The sequence below is a fragment of the Chenopodium album genome, chromosome 17 (genome assembly GCF_948465745.1).
Source record: "Chenopodium album chromosome 17, dcCheAlbu1.1, whole genome shotgun sequence".
NCBI classification, from domain to species: domain Eukaryota; kingdom Viridiplantae; phylum Streptophyta; class Magnoliopsida; order Caryophyllales; family Amaranthaceae; genus Chenopodium; species Chenopodium album.
Genome location: NC_137850.1, coordinates 43,509,413 through 43,529,617, shown reverse-complemented (window position 1 = coordinate 43,529,617; position 20,205 = coordinate 43,509,413). Strand labels below are relative to the sequence as shown.

Below are 20,205 nucleotides of genomic sequence, written 5' to 3'. Positions count from 1 at the left end.
GAATATATACAAACTATGTATTATGTATAACATTTTTTGTAATGCTTGATTAGTTGATTATAGTACAAATTTCTTGCATTGGTTCCAAGAATAAGCACAACTTGTGTATTGTTAATTGTTGAAGCTTACAAGTGATTTCAGAGACCACAAAACCAAGGATGAATGTTAATTTACTATCATGAATTTAATAGTGTTTCTTGTGACTTTCCAAATGATGTACTCCGTAATAATAACTATGTTTAATCCGAATAAGAGTTATAATACGTGGATTGCACAATATGTATAATGTATTGTATTCTATTAAAAGGGGACCATTTAAGACGTGTTTTTTTTGTGATCAAAAGAAAAAGATCAATATAAAAATTAATTATGCAATGTAACTAATATAGAATACATCGTAACGTTGTATGCTCAACTGTCGAGTAATAAACAAGATTTTTTTTTCCAATCATTTTAGACCTTCTGAAGAGTTTCATTTCATACTGTTAATACGCAATTATATCCCACAAAGATTTCTCCAATTCATATTTCTGCTTATTTATTCAATAAGATCGATTGCATAGCATGTTTTAACAATCATCAAAATGTGAACAATATACTCATGGGTGTACGGTGCACCCGGGTGTATATAACAATCTCTTGAAGAAAAGGAAGGGAGATGGGATAAACATATAGGGGAAGGGATAAACACTTTGAAAGAATGAGAGAAAGGTGAAAAACAACTTTGGGAGATGAGATGAACAACAAAAAGAATCATATAAACAAGAAACATAGTTACACAAACAAAGGAGCAAATAAGAGATATCAACTTATGAATTTCAAAAGTTCTATATATATTCAAACTATTATTACAAAAGTTAAAATGACTAATAACTCACCATGCATTGCACACGGGATTGAAAATTAGTTCTTACATAGTTACATTTTAAACTAAAAAGAAAGTTTCGGTTTTTATTGTTTTGAACAATTACAATATCTGCCCTTCTAAACTTTAACAGCACCATTAGAAATACTCACATTACCTTGAGGAGGACTAACAGTAATCCAAAGTAAAGATACAGTAATAGAAACTAATCCAGACCATACCCACACTATTGTAGGCATCCTTCCTCTCCTTCCCATCAGTCCTTTCGCGAAAGGGTACATATGAGCCAACACCCAAAGGCTAAAAAAACACCCACCAAGAAACTTATTCCACTGTGGGATGACACTATAGACTGTTTTCGCAAACCCAATCACAAGTGCAACCATGTTGATGACAATGATGGTGAGGGGCATACAGAAGAGACTAGTCCATTTCACAATATAAAGATCGGCGTACATATCATCTTCCTCTTCACCAGCAGACTTGGAGGTTAAAGTGAATGAAATTTCAACCCCTGCAACAACTTTCAGAAGCCCTTGTAAGACTGCAGCAAAGTGTGCACTGGTGCCTCCTATGAGCCAAAATTGCTCGTTTCTCCACCACTCCTCTAGGCCGATCCCTGACCATTTAACCTCGAGGAGGGAAAGGAGCATAAGACAGACGGTTATAGTAAGGAGGTAGCTAAGAAAAGGAACACTCAACCCTTGTACTATGAACTGTCCTGAGAAAAGTGACAGAGCTGGTAGAAAGCAGTAAACTACTAGGAAGATAGAAGTGAAAGGGTAAATCCCAACATTGAAATAAGCTACTCGTTGTAGGAACTTAAGGCGTCTTGTTGCTACTAAAGGATTGTTTCGAGAGAAGAAAATTTCCACTGAACCAGTAGCCCAACGAAGAACCTGATGTAATCGATCAGTGAGGTTGATGGGTGCTGTTCCTCGAAAAGCATCACGTTTTGTTATGCAGTAAACTGACCTCCATCCACGATTATGCATCCGATATCCTGTCACCACATCTTCTGTCACTGATCCATAGATCCAACCTATCCTTATCCCCCATTCTGTATTATCTTCGTACCTAAACACAAATGTAAATTCACGACAAAATCAGGCCCAAAAAAAATGATAACTAAAAAATGAGGGGAAAATGAGTTTGTAGTGATGTTACCAGCAAGAAATAACAGCAACTGCTTCTGCAACAATAGGAGCATCAAGTGGAGGACGAGGATGGATTAAAGCACCCGGAGGGCGGCCATTTTTAACTGATATGTGATCAGCTAAAGGTCTTCCTTGGTATTCAGCTACTGCAATTGAGTCGGTAAATATAGTTGAATTTCCAAACTTTTTAGGAAGTTCTAAGTCAGGATGTGGTGCTAAACGTTGTGTATCAGAGGTTGATTCGTCGTCTTGATCAGAGTGTTCATGGACATTACTCGATTTTGGTTGCTTATACTGCCCAAATAAGCCTGTGTACTCATTAGCCCTTGGAGGATCAAAACCATAGAGTGCACATCGTCGAAACATGCAACCTGTTCCTACATAAACAGGACCTTGAAGACCATCTAAAGCTCTCATATTTCCATCAAAGAAGACAGTATTATGGTTGGCATATCGGTCAGATGGATCAATGCCTTCGAATCGTTGAGGAAATTGTACATAACAGATCCTATCTCCGCCACGATCCATCATATAACACATTCCCTCTCTAATAGCCATTGAATTGTAGAAATAATGGTCACAATCCAAGTTAAGGATAAACGGCCCATTCGAAAGTATAGCAGAAGATCTCACCAAGGCGTTCATAGCTCCAGCCTTTTTGTTATGATCATAACCCGGTCGTTTCTCCCTAGATACATACACAAACATAGGAAGACGAATATCTACACCACTAAAATCGAGTTTCTTCTCATCACAAAGACCGAAAACAGGATCAATTTCAGGGACTTTACTCATTATTTGCAAAATTCCTGCATGATCTCCTTTAGCATGATCAGGAGCCTTTTGGTACCAAGTCCCTGGCCAATGCGTTCCATCGGCCATCCAAGTCGCCTTTTGCACCTCACTTTGCTCAAGATTATTACCCCCATTATTTCCATCCTTATCACTAGACGTAGTACTAACATTCCTCTGTAACTGATCCTTTGAATTGAGCATATCACATCTCTTTTTAATAGCATCCGGCAACCCATTAATCCTTACCTTAAACTCGTCGTACTCCCTTTTAATCCATCTTCGATCCTTAACAAAATCCGGCTTCTTCTTATTCTTAGTAGGGTCTTTCTTCAGGTTAAAATAAGTATCAGGATTTCTTGGTTCTATGTTATGTTTTCTACAAAAAGGCACCCAAAGCTCCCCAAAGTTTATGGCCTCGGCCATTGCCTCGAAAGTTAAAATGGAAGCTCCGTCATCAGAAATGTAGCAAGAGATCTTCTCGACAGGATAATCAACAGCAAGGATGGATAATATAGTATTTGCAGTTACAAGAGGGGGTTCTTTATCAGGGTCAGCAGTGGATACAAATATATCAACACCTGGTAAGTCGGACCGACTATGAGGATTAGAAGGGGAGGGGTGCTCAAACTTCTCTTTTAAAGCTGCAAGGTCTACAGCTCGATCGATGGGGTTGAGCTTTGGCAATTGATCCAACAACCAAGAAAACGCGAACCAAATCTCACACACAATAGATAATCCCCACAACCATAGTGCATCTTCATTCGGATTTTGCACACGCCAAGTTAGAAATAAAACCAGCGCTACCATCCGTATCACCACTAGTAACCTACACTGAACTAATAAATTGCTTATTACAATTTGATGACTACATTTACTAATAAATGAACTAAACTTCATTTTATGATGCATGTTTATAAGATAAATAAAGATAAAATGACTATTTTTAATGTAATATTCATTGTGCAAATGTAATAGATAATGAACATAAAAATGAATATAATTTGGAAGTCATTATTATAAAGATTAAGGACTAAGGTACCTGTAAGGGCTGATAATAGCAGGGCGAACGCTGATTTTTCGTGTGAGGGGCTTCCACGGCTTGTCAGTGAAATCTTCCATGGTCATCCCAGAAGTGGTAGCATCATAAGCTTCTTCATCCGACCAACAGGCTGTCCCAATCCCATACTTGCCTTTAGTCTCGAAAAGCCATCGATTATGGTCGAAATCCCCTGTTTGGCTTCTCATTAACATAGACTTATTGTTGGATTTCAATACTGACACTCTTCTATCTAACTTGCCAGAAGATCCACCATTGCTATCTCGTTGTGATTGTAGTCTCGAACGAGATGTAGAAGCCGAAGAGTTAGAGGTTCTTCCTGTTCCTTGCTCAACCCCTGGTTGGTTATCCGGTGTTGGTGGCATCACCACCGTGTAATCCATGTCAACCGACATATCTGTATCGTCGTCTCAGGACAGGCTGAGTATACGTCCACTTGATGTTCTTCTTCCAAACCTTACTGCTTGTGATGGCCTCCCAGCATTATTTGAAGATGACGATTTCTTTGGTGGGCTAGTTGATGACATATTACATGCATACCATATAAATTTGATCTTTTTGATGAATTAAGTTTCTGATCTCATATGAATTCCTATTGTCATCACCTTATAATATGCATATGCAACAAATTATGTATGATATTCATGCTTAAAAATACAAATTTTGTGATGAAAAACAATGAAAGTTCAGGTCAAAAATGTTGTTTTTTCATGCATTTTCCCGTGCAAATATTAATTATTGGTTTAATAAAAAGTACCCAAATATAGGAGCATGATTTTTATGGTTCAAATTCTTTCTTTTTTTAGCTTATTAATAGAAAATCTGCTTCCACATTTTGAGGTATGTCATCCTTTCTCTTTCTCTTTTCTTATAACCAAAATACTCTCCATGTAACTCGTTAGAGACTATATTTTAATGATCTTATATTTGCCTCCATCTACATTCTACCCTAGAATATAAAAATGGGTTGTGTTATTGTTTTGGTAAACGACTAAACGGTGTTCTCGAGATCAAATCTCTTTTACATCGCCCTCTTATGTAAACAAAAAATTTATCTAACATTCCCTCAACATAAAAATCAGAGTTTTTGTTGAGGCCAGCAAAAACAATCATACTATCATGGAAATAAGAACATGTATTCAGAGAAAAATGCATACAGTTTTTCAATAAATAAATAAAAATGAACAATAATACTCCATACTCTCCAAAGTTGTAGCCTTGCAGAACATAAAATGCATCAGAAGACAGAAGTATTGTATACATTAAAATTAAATCATTATTTTTAATCAAAAACTACTAATCACCTCCAAACTTCATTATTTGCTAACAATTTCACTAGCCTTTAAGCTTTATTAAGGTAATTTTCAGCAGACTTCATATCAGTTGTTTAGGATTTGTCAAATAATGCATTATAACGAAACATAGCCTTTCATTGCAAACAAGAAATAACTATATACAAAATTGCCTCCCAGGCTCCCAAGAATCCAAAAACCAAAATAAAGATCGAGCTAACCGGGATGATTGGCAAATAAGCAAATAACCTAAAACTATACAAGGATAAGAAGCTGCCAAGGAGGCATAAGCAACTTAATTGCAAAAGTTATGCAACTTCCTAAGATACATAAACTACCAAAAAGTACCAAAACAGGTAAAGCCAGCATTATTTATAAAAATAAAAAAAAAATGCATGGATAATTCAATTAGTGGAAATATTGACATATACTCGCATTTTTTTTTTTTTTAGAAAAATGATAAACACTTATGAGCTATATATAAGGAGCTAAAAAAAGAAAATATTGAAGATAAATTTACGTTCTCCATATACTCCGTAATTAACACGTATATCCAAAGACCAAAGTGTCATTAAATTTCTTCATATACTTGTTTATCTTCTCCACGCAAAATTCTTCTACTTTCAAAAATATACATACTCCCTCTATTTTTCATAATTATCATAAAATGTGACTCGTAGAAACATACACTTTATAGTGGAACGATAGCTGTTAGGATTTCTAATCCGTATCATACACGAAAATAGAAAGAACTTCAACCTTCTTAATTAGCAAGCGATGTATACCAATAGTCCAATAGGATAACATGGATTATGGATAGGTTATTATAGTCAATACAAAATCCCATGCTCCAAGAAAGAAGTTAATAGTCAATACAATGCTTTGACAATTAAATTTAAGTCGAAGTTATATAGTTTAGTGCTTGTTCTGATTTACTGAGCTGAACTGATTGGATCTGAATTGAACTGAACTGAAATAAATTATTTATAAGAGAAGGAAATTAAGAATTGAACTAAACTAAATTGAACTGAAATTAAGCTGAAGAGAATAGACCCTTAGTTATGAGCCTTTATGACCAACAAAGCTTAGCTGGTTTTAGGTAATTAGAAATTAGAATAATGGTGACACATAACTTTGGCACATCCCATGCTCCACATGAAACAGATGTGGAGCAATTTAAAATGATAGAAAGTCATTTAAAATCTAATTAAATTCATCTCGTTAATGTATAAGATATACATCTTATATAAACTTTACTTATGTATAATTACTTATAAACTTTACTTATGGATAATTCAATCTAGGAAAATGATAATATATAGTACAAAGTATAACAATCATTACACCAATCTACGATTCTACGTGAATGCATTTCTATTAAATGGTTATTTATAATTCTAAGGGTTACATATATCATTACCATTAAATCTATAAAAAGTTGCAATTAGGAAGAGAATATATAACGATTTTACATAGAAATATGTCGATAATTGATATCTAATCTAAGTTTCTAACGATATCAATTTTAAATACGCACTCTGTCACAACAAGCACATCAATTGGAGAATTTGTTATATACACCCAACTAATCCAAGGTTAGTTTTTGCTCTTCATTTGATGATTAAATGAAAATCAATCATCAAAATGAGTACAAAATACTCATAGGTGTACGGTACACCCGAGTATATATAACAATCTCTCCATCAACTGGGAAGAAAATGAACAAGTCGCTATTGGTAAAGTACAACATTCCTTAAGAATGCATCTACAATATTCCCATATTCCCTTCCCTCTTCTCTATTGTCCTGGTTTGGTATGACTTAAACCCACCCTTCAAGGTCATGGAATTCGTATATAGAAATGTACTTGTAGATTTTTCAAACAAATACCCCGTCTATGTATAATTCTAACCATTTTGCATTCATATCACATACCCTAGTACCTATGCGACCAAAATTTCATCCACCAAAGGTTTCGAATACACGCCATTTGAAGGCCAAATTCAAGAATCTTGTTTTGATAAAAAAAAACTGAGGAAATGGTGTACACATGAAATTTTGTCAAGTACACAAACTTTTTTAGGGTACTTACAAAGATCCAGAAACTCACTATGCACAATGAAATGGCACTCATCTAATATATGTTTCATCATTTTACACATTTACAAAAAAAATACAAAATCCCTTTTTCAGGGGTTTGCCTAAGAGAAGAATATGTAGGTAACAAAAGTGGGACTCTATACAAAATCTGTACACATTTGTACTGTGAACACAAACACCATAGCTTTACCCCTTCTACCCAAATCCAAAATAAAAATCCATATCCAAACCCGGTCCAGAAAAGTGCCGTCTTGCCTCGTTTTTCGTGGTGGTCTTTGTACTCTAAGCATGGATCAGATCACCTTCTCTTTCCTTGCCTTTTATGATCTCTCCCAAAACTTGCCTTCTGATTTGTTCAGGAAGATCACAGAAGCTTTCAGATGGGCGATCTTCAAAAAATAACATTGTTCTGAGGTGCAACATTTCCTCCAAAAGTTACAAGCACATCTCAAATGATTTACCCCCCGTTAATTCTTAAGCATGTTGAGCCTGCATCTTCTGATGGATATCATCCACGAGATCTTTCAACTCAGGAAAGATTGATACAAGCACGAGCTCCAAGATAGCGTAGGCAACTTGTTTAAGACATACTGAAGACTGCAAATTTGAAATACATTCTATATAAAGTGTACATTCAAACCGCAATAAAAGTAAGAGGGAAAAAATGTGTGCCTAAATCTTGATAGGCAAATGATAGTTGTTACCTGAAGGAAAAAATAGAGATCCCGTGCACATCGTTTGTACTGTTTTGCACCAATCATACTGACTAGGGGTGCTGGAGCTCCATCTATCAAAAGAGGAGAGAAAAGTAAACCTCGTAACCTTATAAAAATGGAGCCTAGAGTTTATATCGTTGCTCCACCTCCTCCACAAGTATTTCCAATGAGAATACCAATACAACTATGCACTAAAGCTAAATTATTAAGATTATAAATATAATAATTTGACATAAAATGCCCAAGACCAGATGCAAGGGATGAAACAAAATTCGGAACAAGGAGGGGCAGAAAAGCAGATCCACGTTTTTAATTTCTCAAAAGTTGAGCTTCGCATCAAATTTTACCAACCTACATTTTTTCAAGTTAAAACGAGCCACTAAAAATAGAAAATAGTCCCACACACCCAAGTACCAAATGAAAAAGAAGAAACAGTTGTTATTTGCACAATCAACAGCAAATTTCTCGTCATTAATTGACAGAGAAGTCATACGAGGGAAGATTAAAGAAAGTACTTCCATTAAAGGATGTAGAGGACTAACTGAACTGACAATAATCGACAAAAACCAAGGTTACGAGACAATTACAAGTCATGAATTAGATGGCACTTACTGAAAAGCATATTCTTCACAAAACTAGCTCTTCGAGCTTCCTCAAGTTGTATCTCAAATGAACTAGATTGGGACTTCCTGCTGGCTGCTCGAGGTGTAGCTTGAAAAGATTTATTGTCCATTTCATCCAATCCACACCCACCTATCTCTAGCTTGAGAAAAAACTTGCCCTCTGGCCAAAGAATCTGAAGCAGATAAACACAAATACATGAGAATTTCCTACAGTTCTCACAAATCAAATGCAATTATGCACATTAAGGGATTTACTTCATGATGGAATACCAATCAAAATATAAAGTACCAACAAGAAAAAGACATCCTATTCTCAACCAAAAAAAAAAAGAAAAGAAAAAGGGTATAAATTAAGACTTATTTTCCTCAATCAGCAGGAGTGGGGTGGAATTTCTGCATCAATTTGGGTATTGCCAGAATCATCCTAGGGTAACCTATCTTAGTTATGTTGAATTAAGACATATGTACAGATCTGAAATCTGTTTCCATATTCCATCTCAATAAAATTTTGAAGTTCAGCTTTTCTCAAACAACTACTATACTAAGCCCTTCCAAGCGACCAAGCTCACATGCTGCCCAAGTACCCTCTAAATAATTCCTTTTATTCTTTTCCCTGCATCTATTCATGATGTACCATCAAACACCAAGTGTACTGCATCCTTCCAAACTCACATGCTAACCTAGTACCCTTTAAAAAATTCCCTTCATACTTTTCAGCATATCTATTCTTGATTAACCACAGCTGCCAACTGTTCAAAACCACCAAAAATTCATCGGTTGACTGCACTCCAAATGAACCACAATTGAGAACCCCTCATCCATAATGTCCTTCCCAAAATCCCCTTTAAAAAAGAGTTGCTCAAGTATATGAATAGTTACAGCGTTAAGTCATTGGAAGAAAAATGGCAATCTTGCAAGGGTTCTACAGTTCTAGACTCATAGCGTCCATGCTGCTTGAAACAACAGCACCAATTTGAGCTAAAATGCTAAATGGACTACTCAGAATCATATCTTTGCTGAAATAAGCTTGTCTACAGAAGGAGGCATCAAAATCAACTCATTTCATAGTAGATGCTGACAGATTAAGATAGCTTGTACTGCACAATTTTGTATATTATAAGAATTGCATGTCCTTTAAACATCTACAACTCTCCATTTAACAGATCGAGATAGCTTGTCGTGCACATTTTTGTATTTTATAAGAATTGCAAGTCCTTATTCTAATCAACAAGAACCTATAGAAGCTATTAGAAACTTTTACTCTAATGCCCTAGGCTGATGACAACCACCTGTGGCATAATAGCAATTTTCTAACATAAGCTATTGACACTATTTTATAGCAGAAACAATGTGGACAATCCCATTGGCTACATTAAAGAATGAATGAGCTAGTTGGATGATTGTACATTGACGAAAATTCAATGAAAATAATATCATGATTTGTGGGTCTCATGGAAGCATTAATTTTACCAGTTAAACTTGCAAGTACACGTAAAAGGAGACCATATGTTATTACGAGTACTCTGCAAGCATAGTAATATAATATATAACAAATTGAAAACACATGATATATCCTCCAATTTATTAGTTGTACCATATTAACTCGACACGGTTGCCAACATGTAACTTTGACTATTAACTTTTAAGTACTTCCTCCATTATTTACTTTATCATGTAAAAATAGCCAAAGGGCCTTAATATAATCAGAGGGTGCAAAGGTCAAGTACTTACATCTTTGACCCACCGAATTCCTTGAGCAACAACATCCTCTTTACGTAACCAATTAATCTGCATCAATAGCCAGTCATCAATAGCATCTTCCATTACTAACTGTAGTATTTGCTTTGAGATCCAAAAGACCTGTCGCCTGTGGAAATATCAATAGAAGAGCAGAACAAAATTTCATTCTTAGCTTCCCACAAAGGACGGGTTGTGAAAAGTATGAAACACAAAATGACCATATAAAATAAGTAAAATCCCCATGCAATGGTTCCCAAATTCTTCTCAAATTCATGAATTACACCCAAAAAATCACATTGTCAAGCCTAGGCCAGGGAGCAGGATCTGGATGTGAGAGAGAGAGAGAGAGAGAGAGAGTGAAGAAGCTGTTATCCTCACTCTTAATTGATGAGACAATAGCATTATGCAGTTGACATAGATAGCAGAGGAAATTTGCAGTAAAAGAAGCAACTCCCTACTAACACACATATTCTGTAACCCTATAGGGCTATAGATCACTGATTCCAGCAACATGCAAATACTCGGAAAAGAATTAGAACTTTAGAATATACATGGCGAGACGGGAAATTGGAAATAGCCAAACAACTTTACCTTATCCAGCCTCTTCTATTAAGCTGAAAAACCTTGTCAACCAAATTCAACATAGGCACTGTAACATTAGGTGGTGTCCACTGCATCATAAATAAAAATATAATAAGAACCAAACATTACTTAATTAATGAAAGCAGGGGACTTTGTTATTCAACTCGATATATTAAAGGACATTTGTGATCTAGAATCTGACAGGATTTTAAAAGCTGAATCAGAAGACTAACAAGAACTCAGGTCTAAATAATGAGTATGGGCAAAAAAAAAACACATTCTTTCCATACCTAAATAGGTAAAGCACCGATACAGGGAATATAACCAAGCAAAGACTCACAACAAGATGTTTTGTTTTAAAAGGTTAAAAAAAAAAAAAAAAAAAAAAAAGAGCTTATAATGCAAGAAAACCTAAACCAAGATAATCATGTAACAAAGAATACAGTGTCTTACAACATTAATGGAAGAGGAGAAATATATATATATATATATATATATATATATATATATATATATATATATATATATATATATATATTAAAAAAGCACTTGTCATAGCTCATAATTATACGGATGGTAATTTGATTGGACTTTGAATAAATAATTATACCTCAGGTGGCACTCCAACAGGATCGCCCATAGGATGAGGCATAGCTGGCAAACTCGCTATTCCAACTGAGTTGGATTTCATCATTAAGGGTCGCATCGCCTCAGTATGGGAGTGTATAGCATCTCCAGTTCTCTTGACCACTCGAGGTGGAAAGCTCTTCGAGTTCAATTCATTATCTGAATGCCACCCACTTCCGTTATCACCAGAATCTACTGTGTCACGGTCAAGACTTCCATCTTTATCACCATCCTCGTTATCAGAAAGATTATTAACTGTTTCAATTGAAGCATCTAATGAACCGTGCATATACAAATCACGTTCATTCAAAGATAAGTTTCTGGTTGGCACAGATGTAAGCTCCTCAAATTGTGATGAAGATGAACCAACAACTTTGCGCACTAAGCCATCTGAGACCCCTTTGAACTGACGTACAATATCATCAACAGCATCATCAACATTAACTGAGTCACAATTTTAAATAAAGTCAACACACACAATAAGTACATATATCAGGTTGTGGCCAACTATGCAATCACCAATTGAGTCGTAATTTTAAAACAAAGTCAACACACACTTTAAGCACATACATCAGGCTGTGGCCAATTATGCAATCACCAATCAAAACTTAAATGCACATCAATATTCAGAAAGTATTAGGACAATCACAAAAAAAGTTAAGTACAGCTATAGAATAAACCCTCTTTAAAACATTCAAATGCTACAGCAATGTAATATTCTTCCACACAGCAAAAAATAAATAAAAATAAAGATATGGCATCTGAAGACATCACGCCTGAGCCAGTATGCTAATTTAGGTCCAACAATTTCACAAAAACATGCATCCCTTCCAGGGCTAAAAGGAAAAGATAATGTCATTTTCATGGGTAAATCACACAACACAGAAAAGTCACATTTACTCTCAATAACTTAAAAATTTGCAACCATCACAAATTATGAGCTTTAAAGTCTAGTTGCAGAAAAGCACTTCTAAAAACATTAGACAATCATACAACTGAATTAAACTCAACATCAACACAGAGGATGAGCACAAAAATTAGAGCAGCATACCTGCAAGTGTTTTCATCACTGAAGGTGACTTTCCAAAGGAGTAATTCTTCAAAAAATACACATGTGTTCATGTTAGAGTTAAGATTAATCATCACTTGTTAAGCAATTAAGTGAAACATCACAGAGAGCTCACCTTTGAAGAAGCACTGAGAAAGTCCCACACTTCATGCAGTTCAGCAACATTGGCTATGGATAAAAGATCCTGAGACATGATGATTCAGGTTTCAGATGTTAGATGGATCATGGTACCCAAAAAGAGAATTTCAACAGTTGAACATACTCTATTCATACTTGCAAATATTTGTCAAGCTGGATACAACGCTGATGCACAAAAGAATCTTCAGTACTGGATGAGAATATCCTCTTTGGAGGCAAATGTAAGTTATAATTTGGAATATCCTTAAGTTGTCGATGCAGTCGCTCAAAGTTCCGGTATCTGCACAGAAAAATATCAAAGTGAACTTATCAGTGATCATATAAGCACAAGGGTTCCAAAATATATATATATATATATATATATATATATATATATATATATATATATATATATATATATATATATATATATAAGCATAAAGGCAAAAATAAGTAACTTAATAAATTCTATGCATATCTTGCAAAAGAGTAAGATATATAACAACGGGAAAAAAGAATAATTTAGCCAGTCACAGATTTCACAGAAAAGAAATCCATGGATAGCTCAAGTACACAGAAAGTAACAGCTTTCATAGACAATGCCAACTTCTGATAATTCAGAAATTGTTCATGATAGACAAGAATATAAGACCACTGCAAGGCATGAGGATTCACGTTTCAAATATTATGATAGAAGATGTAAACGATACACACCTCCTTTTCACAAACCACTTATTATTCTGTGCATCTGTGACAGCAATAGAATAAACAGCAAAAGATTTGGATCCAATTTTCTCAAAGTATGCTCCTACAACCTGTCATTCATGTCAATTTGTTGTCATCAAAAGGTAATTAATTAATTAATCAATTAAAATGAACAAACAGGTGAACATGATTACTATTTTATATCTAAAAAAAGTATGGCAATAAAACAGGATTTCTTGAAAGGTTGCAACCTACATACAATGGCCTTTCATATTTTTGCCAAGAAAGGAAAGTAAAAGTGAAATATAACTAACCCGACACATAAGCTTGGGAAAGTGAGATCCCTCAGCACGAATCACAGAACCTGAAAGATCAACCTTTTTCTGTTCACTGCGCTTTCCAAAATCAGGGCTGTAGAAGTCCTCTGAAATTAGAAGACTTTGGCTTACACCAATATTAGGACATTTCTCTTCAGAGTCAACTTTCAGATCAGAAGTACTACAGGATCTCTTAAGCCTACTTTTATTTCCATCAGCTGTGATGATATTGGCATCCTCAATTTCACGGACAAAAGCCATGCTTTTTAAAGAACCCCTTTCCACATCAGGAGATACTCTTTTCTTCTTGTTGCTACCCTCTTTAGCAGAATCAGAGAAATTTGATCCAGCAAGGGGGGCCACTAATTTGTTATCTGGTACCTGAGGAGGATGTCCTTTAGCAGATTTATTGATTTTTTCTTTATAGTGCCTTCCTATAGCCCACATATTTTCAAGATTTTCAGGAGCAAGAACTTCAGTTCTTCTCTGGGTTGCAGCATCCAATACTCGTGCCCAGTCTGCAACTTTTGGCTGTACAGGCTCTTGATAAGATAGATTAGAAGAGGGAACCGATGAAGCCTCCAAAGCCAATGTCCTCAGCACATCCCTTTCACCTTGTGGCATTTCAGTTTCTTGATTATGTAAGTCTTTACGCCTCTTGAATGCAGCTTCATCAGTACCTATGCTTCCTTCACCAACAGATTGATCATTATCTGCCTTTAATGGTTGATCATCACCATCTAAGCCAGTTAAATAATCTTTGACCTGAAGAAGAATAATCTCTACCAACTGATTGATGTACCTAAAAGCCCAGCACAAGAAAGCAAGAAAGGTTCTTTGAGCAAACTGATCATCCATTCAACCCACAAATAATGTTATATATTCAGTTTTGATCATTCAAACAAAAACTACTTGCTATGTTGCAGGATGAGGAAAGAGAGATGACACAGAATTGATAAGTCAATAATATATTAGATGCATGGAGATATTATATCAGACAATGTCTACTATAATAAGACACATCTTGACATCACATAATTTGGTCTTATGAAAAATATTAGAAATTTGACAAGACAAGGCAATAATAATAAAATAATTTTTTTAAAAAAAAAATAGTAAGAATATTCGAATCCAGAGCACGAAGAAAGAAAGCATCCAAGTGCAATAAAATAAAAATGATGTAGGCATAAATGAAAAGAATGGGTGAAAAAGCATCTACACTATATATCAGAGATCAGAAAGATTGACTGGACCACCCAAGGACGAAGATCTCTTTGTCCGTCCAAGCAAATATAGTGTGACTCCACCCTTAAAGCCCTAACCAGAACCCCCTTGATGAAAATCCACCCCTTGCATCGCTTAGGAGGTTAATTAGGTGCAACCAATGCTCTTCCCAGTGCTTTTTGTCAAAGAAAACATGATCCTGACAACCTAAAGTTTTCCTTCCAGAAAAGGCCGATGGAAAAATAAATTATACACAATCTTCTCATGTCAATAAGCATGCAAAGCCACTTAGATAAGAAAGAAGGTGATAGGAAACCCAAAGCTTTAACAATGAGTAAGATAAGGGGAAAAGGGGGTAACTTGGACTCACTCTGGAGACACAAGATTCATAATAGGCTGCAGTACTAAGCAAGTTACAAACTCTCGAGCGATGCATCGAACAAGAGGACATTGCGCTTCTTTTGGCCTCAACACCAAACCCAATAATCCAGCCACGAGTCGCTGCAGAACCTATAGGGAGCAGGAAGAAAGTTATACACAAGTAATGGATTTAGAAAGAAATCCCAATATAAAAATTGGAAAAAGTTTAGCTTCTTATAGCTCCTTTCACACCTTGTACTCACTGTCAGCAGACATCAATGCTGGATGGAGCTCCTTAGAAGCCATAAGATGATGTTTGAGTCTTTCATCCCGTTCTTCAGAAGACAGAGTAACCATAACATCTACACCAATAGAAACTTGGGTTTTTCTAAACAATTCCAGATGATCACCAATTAAGTCAACTATATCCCTGAAGCATCATACATAAATTTGATAGTTACGATGCAAGAACTCAAAAGGTCGCAACTATATAAGCTACAGACAACAACAACAACAACAACAACAACAACAACAACAACAACAACAACAACAACAACAAAGCCTTAGTCCCAAAATGATTTGGGATCAGCTAACATGAATTGTCATAAGGAATCGTACGATATAAAGAAAGGAACATCACAAGATAATCATTTGAAAGAGTTGAAAAAAAAGTGAGTTAAGTGAGCAAACAAAAGAGCATCCAAGAAAAGGTAAGGGAGTTTTAAAAGAAAACCAAAAATAAAATTCAAGAAAGTTTTAAAGGAGTGGTTAAAAACATACAGGATCGATAAAAAAAATTATTAACCTTTTTAATAAAAGAAAAATGATTAACCATGTTATTAAAGCTAGAGGCACATTAATGAAAAGTTTTTTTAAAAAAAAAAAAAAAAGATTTACCTTGTTAATAAATCAACAAGGTTCACTTCCTTTACCCTTCCAGCAACTTCTCCTAGGGCTTCCAATATAATGGCACGCATCAGATCAGGGGCTTCTTCGTCAGGTGTTATACTGGAATACCACAAGTCCGTAACAAAGTCTTCTATGATTTTATCAACAAAGTCCTCAGCTGCAGCCTCTACAATGGGTGATTCAAACTTCCCCCTCCATCTTGACAGGGGAGGAACTGTAGACAGACGAGGATCATTCACTGAAAGTTGCTTCTTCCCCAAATGAGAGAGGTATGTTTGTTTGCTGGTTGATGAAACCTTTAAATGAAATTCTACTTGATTTGTTAGATGGCGCAAAAGAATTGCAATTACAACTGCAATTGGGACATTCATCCACATTGATTTACTTGTATCTGCACACATTCCAGAAAAGTACAAATCCATACCTTAGGATGCAACTAAAAAACCCACTAATCAGTCAATTGCAGTTGTTCCAAAAAACAAGCTTTCCCATAAAACCTTCAAGCTTTTGTCCTAAACAAAGAACAAGAATATTCACAACACACCATTTACAACCACAAGTACAATGATGGAAACAATGGTTATTACTCAATCCAACATAATAGCCCGTGTTGGTGACAATATTGACATTGCGCAGATACCAAACTACAACGTTCCTGCTTTTTTTTTTTTTTTAAGAATTTGAGAGAATAAATACAAGGAAATCCATAAAAGAAATTCCGGTTATGAGTTCAGCAGATATAAAAAAGATCAAGTTTTTCTTCGACCAACAAAAACCCAAGAAGTAATTTATATAAAAAGTGGTTGAAGACCTTGACAAACTTAAAGCCATTAATTGGCCATTTGGCCTAAAGTCACTTTGGACTACATCTACGAAATGGTCTAGTTGAAGGATGAATCTAAACAGCTAACTTTTGGGTCTGCCACTCCAAGGTTGGAGACAATGGTATAAGAACATAGCATCCAGTCGACTAGAAATATTCACTGAAGATCCTCTAAAAACCTATATGTATTTGGGAAATAAGAAGGGTGTAAAGAACAAGTGACACATAATACTCTTATAGTCACTTCTAGCTTCTCAACATAAAGCCATAAACACCAGTCCATCATGAACTATCACTTATCCTTCAAACTTTCAATACCTCAACCTCGATATTCCATGTTCACAAGATCACAACTAAACTAGTACTCTCATAATGTTCATACCATAGTTTAGAAAGCTACCCCCACATTGAACTCCATGAGTGGCAATACAGCAATGCCATTACAATCATTTTGCATTTTTCCCACTTAGAATTATTCATTTTGCATCTAATTATGCATGTTTTCCTCAACCCGCATTTTCCAATTAGCCTTCGTAAATCGCGGTAGTAACTTATCTATCACCAAACCATCATCATCTTCTCAACAGACAGATGGTGATAACAAAAGCAAAATTCAAAATTTAAAAAATCACATTCAAAAAAAAGTAAAACAATCACAATCAAACAACCACCCCAAAAAGTACAAAAAAAATAGCGACAAAAATCACAACTAATCAACAAAAAATTAAAGAATTCTGAAAAATCAAGGAGAAAGAGAAAGAACTTACGAGATAAGAAATAAGTAATAGAAAAGATGAATAAAGCCCACCACAGAAAACGAACTTTAGCTTCTTCAACGAGATCCTGGATGCTTTCCATCCGACGCTTCATTGCGTCAAAACCCTAAAAATTTCCTCTGCTTAATAATGTCGAAAATCAAAATTCCAATTTCAATTCCAATTCAAGCTAATTAAGGTGAAAGATTGAATCATATGTCTAAGGTCGAGGAAGATGAAGATCATTCGCGAAAAAAGTTAGGGTTTCTTGGATTAAAATTGGGTCGCCCAATTGAATTGCCACGGAAAAAAAAAAAAAAAAAAAAAAAAAAAAAAAAAAGGAAGTCAAAATCGGAAAATTAGGGATTGCGAGATGCAAACAACGAGAAAGAACAAGAAGATTCAGTGTCTGCCATTTTAGAAGAAGAGAGAGAAAATAAGAAAGGAATTTTGAGGAATCTGAGTTGAGGTGAATTTTGTCGTTACAAACTTTTTTACCGGTTGGACAATTTGCGGTTTGTTTTGGTGGGAAAAGGCACAAATTTACCTATGTTTTTTGCGGTGTGGCTAACCGGTTGTTTATAGAAGTGTAAATGACCCGAACTGAGTTGAATTAAGTATTACGTTGTTTATGTTTAAACTTAATTAATTTAGGCGAGTTCGAGTTCAATTCTAAGCTTAGGCTCAAAAATTTGTTCAACCTTGACTCATTTAGTATACTATATGTTCGTGAATAGTTCGTTTAACGAAAGTTTCGTGAACGAGCTTAATAATAAACGAGCGTTTCATAAACGAGCTTAATAATAAACAAGCTTTGTACTTTTGACCTTTAAAAATCTCAAAATTATCATAAATAGTTAAATCTTAATTATAAACCCAAGAATTAAATTATAATTATTAAAAAATTTAAGACTTAATACAATTGTGAATAAATCAATAGTGCATGAATATAAATAAACGAGTTGTTCGCAAACATAAATAAACGAGTTATTCATGAACTTATCTAAACGAGCATGTTTATGTTCATGTTCAAGCTCATTTACCAAACAAGCTTTAAAATTTGTTCAAATTCGGCTCATTTATCAAATAAACGAACATGAACAAGTTTCAATCGAGCTCGAACCCGACTAGTCTATTGATCGGCTTGGTTCATTTCAACCCCTAGTTGTTCACTACTACTTTTTCGTTCTTGGGTACAGTACAGTAGCGAGTTGAGTTGTTTAAGCCATGTATTTAGATCATGTTCCCTTTACCTTAAAACAATAATATTTAGTCAAAATAAGGTTTAATTAGTTAAAATAATTTAAATTCATTAAAAGATAAGTTTTATTCCTTAAAAAGAAAAGATAAGTTTTAATCAATTTAATAATTTAAATTTAGCAAAATAATATACATTCAGTAAAAATAATTTCAAAAATATAAGGTGAAGAAATAGGGCCTTATGTTGTATAAAACTTAATTAAATAATCCACAATCCTTAATTAGTTGAGGGAAAAATCAAAATAGACATCTTTGAGTATGAATATCTCCAGACTTCAGTTATGTATAAGTGAAAAATATAAAAACTTGATATTTGAAAATTTTATAATAAGGGGAATATAATAAATAAAGTCCCACGCTATTGAATAAATCATTAAAATGTAGTTAAAATCATTTTATTTTAATCACATGAATAATGAGTCAGTCGAACTTTAGAAATAGAGGTAGTACATTAAATGAATAAATTAGTAAAGTTCATTAAAAATTCAAATCATGTGGAAATATTTTAATCTGTAAATTAATACGTATAAGTGGTGATATTAAATAACATAGTATAAGGAAGCCTAGGTTTATCGTTTTGATAAACTTAAAATGTTTATCAAATGGCAATTCAGTAATTATTTTGCATTAAATCTCGCACTGGCTAATTTAAACATATTTTCATCCTCTTTTAATCACGTGTTGATCGAAGACTGGAGCTTAACTAACGAAAGTTACTCATCTTCTCATTCCAAACAGAAGAAATACAAAGAAGACCCAGCTTTTCCCTTCAACAACGAAGGAAGGTACCATTTTTATCACCATATTTTCTTCAACAATGAAGTCAATTGCATCATCATCATCCTTCTTCCTTCTTCCTCCTTCCTATTTTCTCCTCCATTGAAGCTCACATCAAAGGCGACACCATTGAAGATGACCCCAAGGCGCCGATATAAACGAAAAACCCTAGAAATTAAATAGGGTTGAAATTAAGGGCATGGTCAACCCCAAAGGGTAAGGGTGACCATGTCCTCTATTAAAGCTAAAATTGGGCTTGAAGTTTGAATTTCTCCATTATAATTTTCTGAATTTTCACCATTATACATACACCAAATTGGAAGAAAATCGACTTAC

General features: G+C 34.7%; 1 protein-coding gene and 1 pseudogene across 2 annotated transcripts; both read right to left on the bottom strand.

Annotated features, from left to right (window-relative positions):
* Nucleotides 1-984: 984 nt before the first annotated feature.
* On the bottom strand, nucleotides 985-4,401 carry LOC145589079 (cellulose synthase-like protein D1; annotated as a pseudogene).
* Nucleotides 4,402-7,210: 2,809 nt separating this feature from the next.
* On the bottom strand, nucleotides 7,211-18,316 carry LOC145589807 (uncharacterized). Of its 2 annotated transcripts, none has more exons than XM_081646496.1 (15): nucleotides 17,845-18,316; nucleotides 16,243-16,645; nucleotides 15,598-15,775; nucleotides 15,356-15,495; nucleotides 13,759-14,563; nucleotides 13,454-13,554; nucleotides 12,896-13,040; nucleotides 12,738-12,806; nucleotides 12,605-12,650; nucleotides 11,537-11,997; nucleotides 10,936-11,015; nucleotides 10,336-10,471; nucleotides 8,594-8,777; nucleotides 7,970-8,052; nucleotides 7,211-7,862 (listed from the first exon to the last, which is right to left on the bottom strand). In XM_081646496.1, exons 1-15 carry the CDS (start codon nucleotides 17,945-17,947, stop codon nucleotides 7,740-7,742), a joined length of 3,057 nt encoding a protein of 1,018 aa, XP_081502622.1. In that variant the 5' UTR covers nucleotides 17,948-18,316; the 3' UTR covers nucleotides 7,211-7,739. The 2 variants fall into 2 exon arrangements, with proteins under 2 accessions (XP_081502622.1, XP_081502623.1); XM_081646497.1 differs by lacking the exon at nucleotides 17,845-18,316 and adding an exon at nucleotides 16,679-16,722 and having other exon boundaries at nucleotides 16,243-16,550.
* Nucleotides 18,317-20,205: the final 1,889 nt, after the last annotated feature.

Excerpts from the sequence above, each read along its gene's own strand:
- LOC145589807 (XM_081646496.1), bottom strand. The coding sequence starts at position 17,947 with ATGAAGCGTCGGATGGAAAGCATCCAGGATCTCGTTGAAGAAGCTAAA. Across the intron at positions 12,807-12,895 it reads AGCTTGACAAATATTTGCAA|GATCTTTTATCCATAGCCAA; the intron begins GTATGAATAGAG and ends ATCATGTCTCAG. Across the intron at positions 11,016-11,536 it reads CTGTTGGAGTGCCACCTGAG|TGGACACCACCTAATGTTAC; the intron begins GTATAATTATTT and ends TTTATGATGCAG.